Genomic DNA, 15,642 nt, shown 5'->3' with positions numbered 1-15,642 from the left:
TTGTTTGGCCTGAGGAAGTGGGCTGAGACCCACGAAACGTGTTGCCAAGTGCATAATAAAGTTCGTTGTTTACCATTCGAATTTGTCAACCTTAAGGTTAGCCAGCTCATTTAAAAAAATTTTTTTTAGCTGTTTTTAATGCAGTTTTATCATACCATGAGCACCCCTTTCCCTCCTCCCCTTTGTGTTACCTACCCTCCATCAGGAGGCTTATTCTATTTGGTCAGGTGGCTGACTCCACATCTACAACCGTCAGAACTTTTTGCACCAGAAGAGCATCTGTGCACCTGAGTGGAGTCAGGTTTGTGCATCTCCACCTGCCTACTGTGGTTGGTTGCCCCCCTGCACCTCCCTCTGTGAGTACCTCTACCTACTCTACTTCAGTTGTCCATTGTTGTGACTTACTGCACCATTGGGGCTCCCTCCCGTCTGTGTTTTTGTTTCCCTCCAGGGTGTTTTCTGTTCACCCTACCCACCCGCTTTAATAAATGGATCTAATATTCTTAGCTAATGAAAGATTACAATTACAGACCTTTAAAGGACATCTGAGGTGAACATAAACTGATGAGACAAACAGTTGTATATATCCTCCTTTTCCTAAAAATGACTTTTTTAGATATCTCATAGTTTTATTTTATAGTTAAATCTAGTTTTTATGTTTTTACGGTTCCATTGTCTCTGCTCAATGACACCTTCATTGCAGTATGCAAGAGCTCAAATCTATGAACTATTAACCTATTTTATCTCTTTCCTGCTCTCAGAAGCCATTTACTGACAGGAAAGTATTTTATGGCTGTAATTACTAAACAGTGAGGGTTATGCTATAGTCTTACCCAGTCCGACCCGGTCCCGACCCGGACATAAACTGTCACTTGCATACCTGATGTTTAACTCTTACAGGCAAAGAAAGAAAAAAAGGTACACGGCTTAGTTATTTGTGTGCTTGGCACTGTACATACACATGTCTATCTCATCATGTCACATAGTTACATAGTTACATAGTTATTTTGGTTGAAAAAAGACATACATCCATCGAGTTCAACCAGTACAAAGTACAACTCCAGCCCGTCCCCCACATACCCCTGTTGATCCAGAGGAAGGCGAAAAACCCCCCACAAGGCATGGTCCAATTAGCCCCAAAAGGAAAAAATTCCTCCCTGACTCCAGATGGCAATCAGATAAAATCCCTGGATCAACATCATTAGGCATAACCTAGTAATTGTAGCCATAGATGTCTTTCAACGCAAGGAAAGCATCTAAGCCCCCTTTAAATGCAGGTATAGAGTTTGCCATAACGACTTCCTGTGGCAATGCATTCCACATCTTAATCACTCTTACTGTAAAGAACCCTTTCCTAAATAAATGGCTAAAACGTTTTTCCTCCATGCGCAGCTCATGTCCTCTAGTCCTTTGAGAAGGCCTAGGGACAAAAAGCTCATCCGCCAAGCTATTATATTGCCCTCTGATGTATTTATACATGTTAATTAGATCTCCTCTAAGGCGTCTTTTCTCTAGACTAAATAAACCCAGTTTATCTAAGCTTTCTTGGTAAGCGAGACCTTCCATCCCACGTATCAATTTTGTAGCTCGTCTCTGCACCTGCTCTAAAACTGCAATATCTTTTTTGTAATGTGGTGCCCAGAACTGAATTCCATATTCCAGATGTGGCCTTACTAGAGAGTTAAACAGGGGCAATATTATGCTAGCATCTCGAGTTTTTATTTCCCTTTTAATGCATCCCAAAATTTTGTTCGCTTTAGCTGCAGCGGCTTGGCATTGAGTACGATTATTTAACTTGTTGTCGATGAGTACTCCTAAGTCCTTCTCCAAGTTTGATGTTCCCAACTGTATCCCATTTATTTTGTATGGTGCTAGACCATTGGTACGACCAAAATGCATGACTTTACATTTGTCAACATTGAATTTAATCTGCCATGTATGTGCCCATATAGCCATCCTATCCAGATCCTGTTGCAATATGACACTATCTTCCTGAGAGTTGATGATTCTGCACAATTTTGTATCATCTGCAAAAATAGCAACATTGCTCACTACTGCATCTACTAGGTCATTAATAAATAAATTGAAGAGCACTGGACCCAGTACAGACCCCTGTGGGACCCCACTGCTAACAGTCTCCCATTTTGAGTACGATCCATTGACCACAACTCTTTGTTTTCTGTCCATTAGCCAGTTCCCTATCCATGCACACAAACTCTTCCCCAGTCCTTGCATCCTCAACTTTTGCACCAGACTTCTGTGGGGAACAGTGTCGAAGGCCTTTACAAAGTCCAAGTATATCACATCTACAGCATTCCCAATATCCATATTAGCATTCACTACCTCATAAAAGCTGAGCATGTTAGTCAAACAGGACCTGTCTTTAGTAAACCCATGTTGATGCTGAGAAATAAGATTATTTTCTCAGCATCAACGTCACGTCACCTCGGTTGTCCTTTAAAATGCATTTTAATTACAGCATTGCTGAAGAATGTCATGGTATAAGATGTTCTTTTCTCATGGTTACAGATATGCATTGTGGAAAGTCAACAATCTTTTGTGGAAATATTTAGTAATTGAGCAACTTCACCTGTGTTGAAAAAGTTTTTATGTAGCAACTGTATTATTTCAGTTATTCCTCATCAGGGCCCTTTTCGACTGCACAGCTGAATTGCAAAATCGCAAATTGCTACTGATTTTTAAATAGCTAGGGTTGTTACTTTCTCATAAAAATTATGAGAAGTATTTTCCACTATAGTGATTCGATTTGCAAATCGCAATCGCTTTCTGGAGCGATTTTTAGAGTGATAATGCAATGCAAATGAAAAATCGCAATCACATAACAGAATTAATGAAAAATCGCAATCGCTGGCATTTGTGATTGTGATTGCTAGTGGAAAAGGGCCCTTAAAGACAATTATAGAATGGGTTTTTATTTTAAATAAGTGCATTTAAGATATGCATATATTGTATTTATCATATATAAGTACAGATTATAATTACTTGGTATTTGAAAGAGTGCAATTACAGGACAGCTGAAGTGAGAGGGATATAGAGGCTGACATATTTATTTCCTTTTAAGCAATACCAGTTGCCTGGCATCCTGCTGATCCTCTGCCTCTAATACTTTCAGTCATACACCCTGAACAAGCATGCAGCAGATCAGGTGATTTTTACGTTATTGTCAGATCTGGCAAGATTAGCTGCATGCTTGTTTCTGGTGTGTGAATCAGACATTACTGCAGCCAAACAGATCAGCAGGGCTGCCAGGCAACTGGTATTGTTTAAAAGGAAATACATTTGGCAGCCTCCATATTCTTTACACTTTAGTTGTCCTGCTATTAATTAAGACAAGATGGCTGATGTCCTTTTAAAGACAGACATATTGCAAATCAATCATGAGCCAGAGAGTCTGCTGACATTTTCTTAAATCAGTATTTTAAGAGGACATGTTATGTTTAAATTATTATTGATTTATAAAGCACCAACATATTCCATGCCATAGTACAGAATAAGAAACAAACATGGGGTACATAATAATACAATGGTATAAATCACATATAGACACTGGTACAAAATACAGAACTGGAAGAAATTGTAATCACAGTGATAAATGTAACATGATGAATCAAACGTGTAACAAATTCTGACACAAAAGAGTAAGAGAGCCCTGCTCTTGTGGGCTTACAATCTAAAGGAATAGGGAGGAAACAAGAGGCGGGGTAGTATATACTATAGATACCTAGTATGTTTTTAGGTTATCTATAAAGGAGTACAACTTAGTGAAAGGTCGAAGGGGGAATGGCCTAATGCTGGGTACACACTATACGTTTTTCCCGTTCGACTCTCCGCTTGATTGTTTTATTCCGCTCGATTCTCTCGTTTTTCGTATCTTTTTCCATTCACTTCTTTGAGAAATCGAGCGTTAAAATGATCGAGAGGAATAACTGACATGATGGAATTTATCAAACGCATCTATCGAACCGAAAAATGTAACATGTGTACCTAACATAAGAAACAATAAGTCTTCTGGCGTCCAATTTTAACTAGTAATTACATCAAGTAACCACTGATAAGTAAAAATCTGAATTTAAGGATTTTTTTTAATATCATTTTACATTGTACAATTATTATGACTTTTGAAACCTGTTAAAGAGAACCTGAAGTGTATTTTTCAAATCTTAATAGGACACAGAGCCATGTTCTGTGTATAATGACATGCCCCCATGCCCTTCTATTGCTGCCTCCAGCACCCTCGGGCTCTGCTGTCCCCCTTAAAAAAAAGCGCCAGGTTTGTGACAATGACCTCAATTCACTAAGCTTATCTCCTGTCTTTAATAATGTTTCTATAGTTATCACCATGGTGATGGGGCATGTCATATTCAGGAAACATTTTACCTCAGGCAAAGCTAAAGTTAACTCTTCAATCCTTAAAATAACTCCAGAATTCTAAAGTTAAAGACAGCCTGTTAATTAACTGCGTGTGAAAATAACTACAGAGGAGGTAACTTAACTACAGGGGAGGTAACTTAAGGAATGAAGAGATAAGATAACTCTCTCACTGTGTGGAGGCAAGTTTTCTCTTGCCTTATTATCTCCAGCATGATCTTAGTGAATAGAGGCCAATCTGCTTGTCACTAACCTGCTATTTACCTGCAGCCTGTCCCCCATCACTGCTCCCCCGCCTCCTGTATTGCATGGCTTCCCCGCCTGTGTCCCTTCCCTCTCCGTCTCCGTAAGCTTCCTCCAATTGGAAGCTAAGCCGCGACCCATCAAATACTGAGTGCTCTGATTTATTTCAAGGTAAATCATCATCTATAAGTATTGTTATACAGGCAAAACACCTCACTATCCACCATATAATTATTGCAAAGCGTTAGAGGCTTGAACTTTATTAAATTAGTTATCATGCAAAAGGCAAGAACCACACAGGTTAATGACAACTTCAATGATGCTTAAAGCCCAATGAAACCCAAAACTGAACAAGCCAAACTGTAATAGAAGTCAGGTTGATAAGTGAATATAAACAGTGTATAAAAGCTAAATAGCACATTGAAAAAATGTGCTTTGTGGACAGCAACTTTCCTGCTTTTTTTTTTTTTTTTTTTAAACACTGCTTTTATTTACTTCAAAAAGTAAAGACAGAAAGATATACAACAAACTTACAGATGAAGTACAGACGTCTGTCCATGAATAATAGGTTACATCGAATTAAAGGTACCAAATGTGTATATAAACAACAAATGTTACAAGATATACTCATTTTTAGTTGTAGAAAAACAAAGAAAAAAAAACCAAGGAAAAGGTAGTGTAGGAACACGAACAGTCCACAGTCAGGGAGTAGATGAAGATCGGAAATTAAAGACTCCACAGAAATCTCTACACTAGAGCGGATGATTTCTAAGTCAACTTTTAAAAGCTGTCAAAAAAGGGAGTAAAAACAGAACAAAAGCACAAACACAAAGAAACTAATTAACCAAGGTGGAGTAGGTACCACCAGTATGTAACAAGGGAGGTCAAATAGGTTCCCACGAGGAAGCAGGAAAAAAGGGCGCATATGGCTAGTGGACAAAAAGGGCGCACCTATACAATGCAGTGTAAAATATCGGCTATTGGGCCCCAGAGAGTAAATTTTGGCACCCGAGAAATAGCGGTTGCAAGGATCGTGTTAACAAAAGTTTTCGTTTACAGAATAAGGTTTATTACAAATATTGTTTACAAATTTGTTTTTACTTTCAGTTTAACTTATTTTATTATTTTCAAATTTTGCTTTCAGGAGTGTAATAAGTACATTTTCGTTTTCATAAGTATAATGCTTAAATATCGTTTTCAAGCTATTTTTATTACAAATTATCGTTTTTGGTATTAACCTTGTTTTCAGAATTATAATGCGTAAATTATAGTTTTCAGTTTTATTATCTTACTAATATATCGCATTTAATATTACCGTTATTTTAAGATTTTTAATGCGAATGTGATTGTAAGGCTATTGATTCTATTATACTTTTTCTATTTATAATATTTTTAATGCGTACGTGATTGTAAAGCTTTTTATTCTCTTACAAATATATAACTTTTACTACTCATAATATTTTAAATGTTTACGTGATTGTAAAGCTATTTACTGTATTAAAAATATATAAATTATTCTATTCATGTTATTTGTAGTGAAGTATTTTACGGTATCAAATATATTATTGTTTCTATGTGTGTAAGGGTGTGCAGTGGGGATGGTTAGGGTTAGACACCACCAGGGGGATGGTTAGGGTTAAGCACCACCAGGAGGGTAGTTAGGGTTAGACACCTCCAGGGGGGTAGTTAGTGTAAGGCACCACCAGGGGGGTGGTTAGGCACCACCAGGGGGGTGTAACGATCGGTGTCAGCACGCAGAGAGAATCTGATTATTGGCGATCTGCAGCATCACCAAGAATGCAGATATATACCTGATTATTGATGATCTGCAGTATCACCGATAATCAGATATATTGCTAACCTCTGGACACCTGAGATATGAGTGTTTGGTGTAACAGTACCACTTTGAGTAAGGACCACCAGAGGAGCTGGAGGTAGAAGAAGAAGGGAATTCACCCCAGACTATGGGTGAATCCCTATAGCGTAAAGGCTCCCTAGGAGAGGGGCCTAGGCTTGGTTGCAGGATGCCCTGCTGCGAAGAAGAACAGACTTGCCCTAACTGGATGTGAGATCCTAGCTCTCTACACCCTGGAAGCGGGCTAAAGTAATACAAGTACACAATGCTAGTCTTGGGTGTGAGGTCCGTAGTCACAACACCCTGGAACTAGTCTATAGCATAACATAGCATTGACACAGTATCCTAGGCTTGGGTGTGAGGTCCGTAGTCACATCACCCTGGAACTAGTCTATAGCATAACATAGCATTGACACAGTATCCTAGGCTTGGGTGTGAGGTCCGTAGTCACAACACCCTGGAACTAGTCTATAGCATAACATAGCATTGACACAGTTTCCTAGGCTTGGGTGTGAGGTCCGTAGTCACAACACCCTGGAACTAGTCTATAGCATAACATAGCATTGACACAGTATCCTAGGCCTGGGTGTGAGGTCCGTAGTCACAACACCCTGGAACTAGTCTATAGCATAACATAGCATTGACACAGTTTCCTAGGCTTGGGTGTGAGGTCCGTAGTCACAAAACCCTGGAACTAGTCTATAGCATGACATAGCATTGACACAGTTTCCTAGGCTTGGGTGTGAGGTCCGTAGTCACAACATCCTGGAACTAGTCTATAGCATAACATAACAATGCGAGAATAATCTAGCTCAGTGTGAATTCCCAGGTCCTCCTGGTTCTAACACACTGTGGGATCTGACTGAGGTCTGTGTGCTAACACATAAAGCATTTGCAATGGCAGACAACCAGCAACTGACAAGCAACCAGAATATATAGTTGCTGGAGTCTGCCGCCCCGCCCAAGCCACTTAGCCAATCATAAGTCCAGCAGGAATCAGCTGATCTGGCTGATCAGCTGACACCTCCCCTGCTGGTACAAAGGTCCTGACATCCGGGCCGCGAGCTCTCCATCCGCCTATGTGAACTAACAGACCCAGCCACACGAAACACACGCCGCTGCGTACAAACCGCCGTACTGGACGCGGAAACAGCCGCCTTGATGTTTTCCGCCTTGATGTCAGTACATGCGGCGGTCTTTCCGCGTTCTCTCGTGGTGCCAGGCGCACGTCTCCGCATACCAGCTGCTGTGCTGGACGCGGATTCAGCCGTTCTACCGTTAGTACACGCGGCGGCTTTTCCGCGTTTCCTCACAGGGGGTATTAGTGTTAGGCGCCACCAGGGGGTGGTTAGGGTTAGGCACCACCAGGGGGGTGGTTAGGGTTAGGCACCACCGGGGGGTCTATGGGTTAGGGATAGGTATAGGGAGAGTTCTGTGTGAAAGTACAGTTAGGTATAATTGCAGTAAAATACCTGTAATATCTACAATTTTATTACTATGCTTATTACATGTGTAATTGTTGTTTTTCCGTATAGACGGTATTTTGCCATTTCATTAGCGTTAATTCAACATATTTAGCACTAGATTTTCGTTTATAAAATAGAAACAAAAAATATTGTTTTACATACAAACTTAAAAAAATTACGGCTATATCCCTTTCCAGACGCCCTTTTTGCATTGACACTCCCGTGCTGCCTAGCTACAATCAAAACCAGGGTTTCAAGAAAGGATAGACCCCTAGTAAACATGAAATGTAACATGGATTGGTCGGTGTTTGATTACCTATTAGCACTATAAAGTTCCCATGGGCCCCATATCTTGTCTTATCTCATCTCGGTATCCCGCAAAATAGCTGTAAGTTTCTCCATCACTGTTGTCCTGTTTTATCAGAACTTCAGATAATTCTGCAGCAGCAATTTTTTTTTCCAGTTGGAAGATATAGAGAGTCTGGCTGTAGTAAGAATACGATTCATTAAAATTTGGTACCGTTTTGCCCAGTAACAAACATCTTTCCTGATTTTTAAATTCAGTTGAAAGAATGTTAACAAAATCTGAAGTCAATCTAACCAATTCAACAGAAAAATTGTGCTCCTATTAGCGTTACTTACCAGTCACTGACAATTGTGTGCCAAAATCCATTTCCTGCTGTGCATGGAACAGTTAAAGAACACCTGCACTGAGAACAATATGGAAGTTGCTATATTTATTTTCTTTTGAATAATACCAGTTGCCTGGAAGTCCTGCTGATATCTTTGGCTGCAGTAGTGTCTGAATCACACACCTGAAACAAGCCTCAGTCACAAACACCTGATCTGCATGCTTATTCATGAGTTGTGGCTAAAAGTATTAGAAACAGAGGGTCAGCAGGACAGCCAGGTAATCTGCATTGTTTAAAAGGAACTAAATATGCCAGCCTCCATATCCCACTCAGTTCCAGTGTACATTAACCACTTAAGGACCCCGGGCTTAAACCCCCCCAGTGACCAGGCCATTTTTCACTAATTAGGCCACTGCAGCTTTAAGGGCTCACTGCAGGGCCGCACAACTCAGCACAAAGTGACCCCCCCTTTCTGCCCACCAACAGAGCTCTCTGTTGGTGTGCGAGGATCACCCTAGGATGTTTATTTTTAGTAAATATTTCTTTCCATTTTTTAATAACTATTACTATTTATTTTTCCCCCTCCCTTGCCTCCCCTAGCCAGCCTATGACAGCAATCGGCTGTCATAGGCTTCAGCCCATGAGAGCTGATTGCTCTCGTGCGTCCCAGGTAGTGAGCCGTGTCACATGGCTGTTCCACGTACAGTGCTTCCGTAGATCGCAGCGCTGTACTATGTAAATAGACGGCGGTTTTGCCGTCTAACAGCCGGTGGGAGGCTGATGACGGAGCGACCTCCTGCCCCCAGGACTGCACGCTGATTGGCGTGGAGCGGTCTTTAACCACTTTATCCACCACTGCAGTATATCTACGTTCTCTGTGACTTCATCTAAGCCTCAAGTCAGTAGATTTATGTCTTGTAGCAGAAGCAGTGCTGTGCAGAATTGGGGTTTCTCCTGTGCACATTTCTGGCACTATCTGATGCAGCGCTAATTGGTGAATGGTAATATATGTTTCCTGAGCTAATGAGATTGATTTTTACCATTAAAAATACTTTTACTTTCTCAGTTCATAGTGAAAAATACACACTGTAGCATTATTTCAGAATCTAATATCTTCACCATAAATTGTGACAGGAACATAATCTAAGTTCTGTGATAAGCAGTAAGAATAGCCAAACAAATTTTGTGTTTTTCATCTACAGTAGCACTTTTTATTTTTAAACTGGAATTGGTAAAACTGAGAAATAATGTGTTTTTTCTATTTGCATACAATGAAAGCCTAGTTTGTCTTGAAAAAACAATATATATTTCATTTCTGTGTCATAAGTAGGGATAAAGTTATTTCTGATTAAATAAGGACATAGTTAAACTGTCAAAACTGCTCTGGTCCGTACGTCGGAAAAAAGGTCTAGATGCAAAGTCGTTAAAGAGACTCTGAAGTCTCATAAAAATCATGTTTTTATATTCTTTAACATGATTGCCCTAACTAAAACGCTGTATCTCCATGTTAAAGAGATTTTTAATATAAAAACATGATTTTTATGAGACTTCAGAGTATCTTTAAGTAGTTAATTTTTTTAGGTTGCATCTAGAGCTGTTCCAGGCACAGATATTATCCTAGTAGTCTGATGTAGAAAAATGACCAAGTATAATAACACAACGATATGCTATAAATCTACTTGTTTCGGCTTACATTGTTTGTAATAGTCTTCTCCATAGTCCTCTTTAGACTTTGTAGGTAGTTTTTCCCACTGTTGTGTCAGTTTTTGTATATGAGGATCCAGATGAACAGTCAGTTGTGTTTGGAAACACCCAGGTTCTATGATGGAAACCTTTACACCAAATTCACGCATGTCCCTTCTGCGGAAGAGCAACAGTACTATAGTTTAATTATTTACTATAAAGTATAATGTACTGGGAAATTAACACTTTATTGCTTTTAGCATTCCACATTTTTGTGCCCATTCTCTTACCATACTACCTGCTTTCAGACTACCCCCTTCCCACGTGTGGAAGTAGGAGGTGCTAAATGACCATTCCAGGGTTGGCAGCTTGCACAGCGGCATGGTGGCAGTCATAGCCGATTTCAGGCAAGGCCACAAAGGCCATGGCCTAGGGTACCAGGAAAGCAAGGGGCGGGCTGTGTACAGCAACAGCAGTTAGCCTGCTGAACATTTGTCTTGCTACAAAGAGTTTGCACATAGCAGTGGGCGGCAACAAACAGCTGCATTTGGCACTCAGGGACAGCGAACATGCACTTACAGAGATCAATGAGTCACTCAACGAATGTGCCGCTCGCCAAGGAGCTTACAATTAAATCCCTGTCATTGCTTCACTAACTTTATTTAGAGGAGCCTACAATCTAATCCCTGCCATGTTGGGGGAATTTTAGGATGCTGTTGGTCCTGGGGCAGCTGGTGATAGTGGGCCTTGGGCGGTAAAAAGTAGAAATCCGGCCCTAGTGGCAGGGAGGACAAGCCAAATAAGATTTATTTAGGTATTCACTCTTTTCCCAATTTAGAGCCTGATTCAATTCACTTTTTCTCCAAGCTTCCTCCTAGGTGACAAATTCACATATTATCAATAAAGTGATTTTTAAGCCACCAGCAAGCAAGAACAACAGCAACAGATGATGAAAATTGTCTCCTAATAGAAAACTTAGGATCAGGCCCTTTGTGTCAATGCCTAAGTTCCTATCTAAGTCTGCATTGTATGTTGAGACTACTTTAAAGCGTAACTGTCGGGCATAAAATAAAAAATCAATTATTTTATTTTTATCTGGTGAACAAGTAATAAGGATGCTAACCAGGCAATCCAAAAGTTAAAAATTACTCTTACGTTCCTTCTCCATAAAAGATCATTCCCCAGTTTCCCTGGCTCTTATTTGATACATCTGCCACAGAAAGGAAGTTGCACGGCATGCTGGGTTTTCTTTTTTCTTTTCCCCTCTCTGATTGGACTATATTTCTCATGCTAAGAAGCTGCAGTCACATGCACTTTATAATGCAGAGCTGGGTGGGAGTGTCTGAAGACTGGGAGGAGGGCGGGCAAGGTATACACAGACAGAGTAAGGGAGGAAATGATGTCAGGACTGACTTCAAGATAGACAGAGTCAAAATAAAGAATCCTAAGCAGGATTTTTTCTTTTTTTTTTACTATAGAAAAATCGAGGGATGGGACGACGAATCCGGCGAATCCACGAATCCCTCGAATATTGGGAAATAGTAAAGATTCGTGGATTTGAATCCCGACGCCATTTTTCACTTTCCAAATCCGCTGAATCCCGACGCTGCATCGCCGCGCATCCGCCGCTCCCCCCGCTTGCACTCGTCCTCCCCCGACCTCCTCTGTCCCCCTGCGCCTCCTCCGCTCGCCCCCCCCGCCCGCATAGCTAGCATCAACTCACCTGAGCGGAGCGCAGAGCAGGAGACCTCTCGCTGACTTGCTGGTTCCCCCTAGTGACCGGCTCTTACAATGACGTCATCAGTAAAAGCCGGTCCGGCCACTAGAGGGGCAGCACGGTGGCGTAGTGATTAGCTCTCTTGCCTTGCAGCGCTGGGTCCCTGGTTCGAATCCCAGCCAGGGCACTATCTGCAAAGAGTTTGTATGTTCTCTCCGTGTCTGCGTGGGTTTCCTCCGGGCACTCCGGTTTCCTCCCACATTCCAAAAACATACAGATAAATTAATCGGCTCCCCCTAAACAATTGGCCCTAGACTACAGTACTTACACTACATAATAGACATATGGCAATGGTAGGGATTAGATTGTGAGCTCCTTTGAGGGACAGTTAGTGACAAGATAGATTATATATATATATATATATATATATGTATATATATACATACACTGTACAGCGCTGCGTAATATGTCGGCGCTATATAAATACTAACTAATAATAATAATAATAAATAGAGGGAACAGGGAAGTAACGAAGAGGTCTGCCGCTTTGTGCTCCACGGGAAAGGTGAGTAGATACTTATGCAGGGGTGAGCGGAGGAGGCACGGGGGACGGAGGGGGCCGTGGGGGGGTTGGCGGTGAGCGGAGGAGGCACCGAGGTCGGAGGAGGCCGGGGGGGGCTTGGCTGGCAGTGAGCGGAGGAGGCATGGGGGGCTACCTACATGAAGGCCCCTATACCTACCTACAGGCCCCCATACCTACGTACCTACCTAAAAGCCCCTATCCCTACCTACCTAAAGGCCCGTATACCTATCTACCCATCTACCTACCTACAGGCCCCTATACCTACCTACCCACCTACCTACCTAAAGGCCCCTATACCTACCTACCTAAAGGCCCGTATACCTAACTACCCATCTACCTACCTACAGGCCCCTATACCTACCCACCTACGTACCTGCAGGTCCCTATACCTACCTACCTAAAGGCCCCTATACCTACCTACCTACCTAAAGGCCCCTATATCTACCTACCTACCTACCTAAAGGCCCCTATACCTACCTACCCACCTACCTACCTAAAGGCCCCTATACCTACCTACCTAAAGGCCCCTATACCTACCTACCTACATACCTACCTATACTTAAGGCCCTATACCCTGCTCCCTATACTGAAGGTCCCTTTACCTACCTACCTAAAGGCCCCTATACCTACCTACCTACCTAAAGGCCCCTATACCTACCTACCCACCTACCTACCTAAAGGCCCCTATACCTACCTACCCACCTACCTACCTAAAGGCCCCTATACCTACCTACCTACCTACCTAAAGGATCCTATACCTACCTACCTATACTTAAGGCCCTATACCCTGCTACCTATACTGAAGGTCCCTTTACCTACCTACCTAAAGGCCCCTATACCTACCTACCTACCTACCTACCTACCTAAAGGCCCCTATACCTACCTACCTAAAGGCCAATATACCTACCTACCTACATACCTACCTATACTTAAGGCCCTATACCCTGCTACCTATACTGAAGGTCCCTTTACCTACCTACCTAAAGGCCCCTATACTTACCTACCTAAAGGCCCCTATACCTACCTACCTACCTACCTACCTACCTACCTACATACCTACCTATACTTAAGGCCCTATACCCTATATACCTATACTGAAGGTCCCTTTACCTACCTACCTACCTATACTGAAGGCACATATACCCTGCTACCTATACTGAAGGCCCCTATACCTAGTTACCTACCAATACTGAAGGCCCATATACCCTGCTACCTAAACTGAAGGCCCATATACCCTGCTACCTAAACTGAAGGCCCATATACCCTGCTACCTATACTGAAGCCCCATATACCCTGATACCTATACTGAAGGCCCATATACCCTGCTACCTAAACTGAAGGCCCATATACCCTGCTACCTAAACTGAAGGCCCATATACCCTGCTACCTATACTGAAGGCCCATATACCCTGCTACCTATACTGAAGGCCCATATACCCTGCTACCTATACTTAAGACCCTATACCTTGCTACCTATACTGAAGGCCCCTATACCTTGCTACCTATACTGAAAGCTACCCATATTGAAGGCACCCATACCTAGCTAGCTATACTGAAGGCACCTTTACCTTGCTACCTATGCCTGGGTACCTATACTGCGGACAACTATGCCACGGATCGCACAATTCTTATGTGCAGGATTTGTTAGATTCGGGATTCGAAAGGTTCGAGATATTCGAGAACCTTTTTAGATTCGGATCCGGATTCGAAGAAATTGTGGATTTGTCCCATCCCTAGAAAAATCACTAAAATCAAAATGTGGACAGTGCAATACATATGTTATGTAAGTAGAGCAAGTATTTATCTACTTATATATGTGTTTTTTTCTGAGATAGTATGACTGACAGCTCCTCTTTAAGGAATACTTAATTTCATACTATCTTACCAATGAATAACCTTTTCAATCAGTTCATAGATAAGGTGAAATGTTAACAAACAACAGAGAAGCAAACTTATGAAGGCAATAAAAATCTATTGACCACTGGATGATGAATGTTTTATAAAGAAAATGTTCATAATTGTAAAGCTACAAAAAACATTTTTATTTAGAAGTGTAATTGCCTAAGATGTCACCAGATGTATAAGCTAGCAAAGTTTTTCAGAAATGAAATGGTAGATGGAGAGACAGTCCTTGGGTATGGTACCTATAGCAAAACCTGGAAGCCCTCTTACTAATGACGGTTGACTGTGTCATATATTATTCTCCCTGCTTCCAATAACCAGTCCTGCAACATCCAAAAATTCCCGAAACCTAATGAGATTTGCATAGCCACTCCTTTCCTCACAGGAAATGCTTGACCACTGCAATTGGTTAGCGAAACACAGCCTGATACACTGTGGAGTAAGCTGCTCTGCATATAACTATGTGTAAGTCCCTGCTGTGCTACTTTTAGGTTTCAATGCTTGCAACCTTATTTAGCAACAGATGTTGTATATGCCTGAGCAACTTGAAGATCTTGCTTGAAACTTAAGCCCACCTACACTGATGGACAGTTAAATGATCAACATTTGCCTGGTATTGTTTATCTGCGTACTGCTGTGCACCACTCAATATACCATCAAGTGTTACCAATCTGATGGAATTTCAATCTGACCACTTCCACTGCTAGCTCTGTGCTGCTGAATTGAGTACATAGCTATAGCAAGCATCACTCAAATGTCACATATGGTGGCTTTAACCCCTCTTAAAGTGATAAATATCCTTAGTTAATCTGATTCACCTGGTTTAAGTACTGAGCACTACATGCAAGAAAAAATAAAATATTCTATTACAGACGCTATCATACTACTACATGTATAGGTGAATTAAGGTAAATTATGTCATGTGATCATGTGCTGCTTTATTCTATACCAGTAGTCCCCCAATTCTTTTTGAAAGTACAGGTCCGAGCCAAAATAAAAACACAGATCTACTTACCCGGAGCTTCCTCCAGCCCCTGGCAGCCAATATGTTCCTCACCGCAGCTCCGGTGTCCCAGGATCCCCTCCGTTGCAGATCCTGCACTTACGTGGCCTCACAGCCACTGGAGCCCGACCGCAAGCGGTGCGCTCGTGCAGCTGCGGCGAGGGACATA

The 15,642-nt window shown here is 41.7% G+C and overlaps 1 protein-coding gene across 3 annotated transcripts in view; it reads right to left on the bottom strand.

Moving 5' to 3' along the window:
* Positions 1–15,642, bottom strand: part of LOC137545832 (retinol dehydrogenase 7-like) — a 65,875-nt gene that overhangs the window by 2,118 nt on the left and 48,115 nt on the right. For all 3 annotated transcript variants that reach the window (XM_068267509.1, XM_068267511.1, XM_068267510.1), the window contains exon 4: positions 10,279–10,445. In XM_068267509.1, coding sequence (XP_068123610.1) covers positions 10,279–10,445 — 167 coding nt within the window. The remainder of the gene's footprint in view (positions 1–10,278; positions 10,446–15,642) is intronic.

The sequence above is a fragment of the Hyperolius riggenbachi genome, chromosome 2 (genome assembly GCF_040937935.1).
Source record: "Hyperolius riggenbachi isolate aHypRig1 chromosome 2, aHypRig1.pri, whole genome shotgun sequence".
NCBI classification, from domain to species: Eukaryota; Metazoa; Chordata; class Amphibia; order Anura; family Hyperoliidae; genus Hyperolius; species Hyperolius riggenbachi.
Note: the sequence above shows the minus strand (reverse complement) of the source record. Positions and strands in the feature narration are given on the sequence as shown.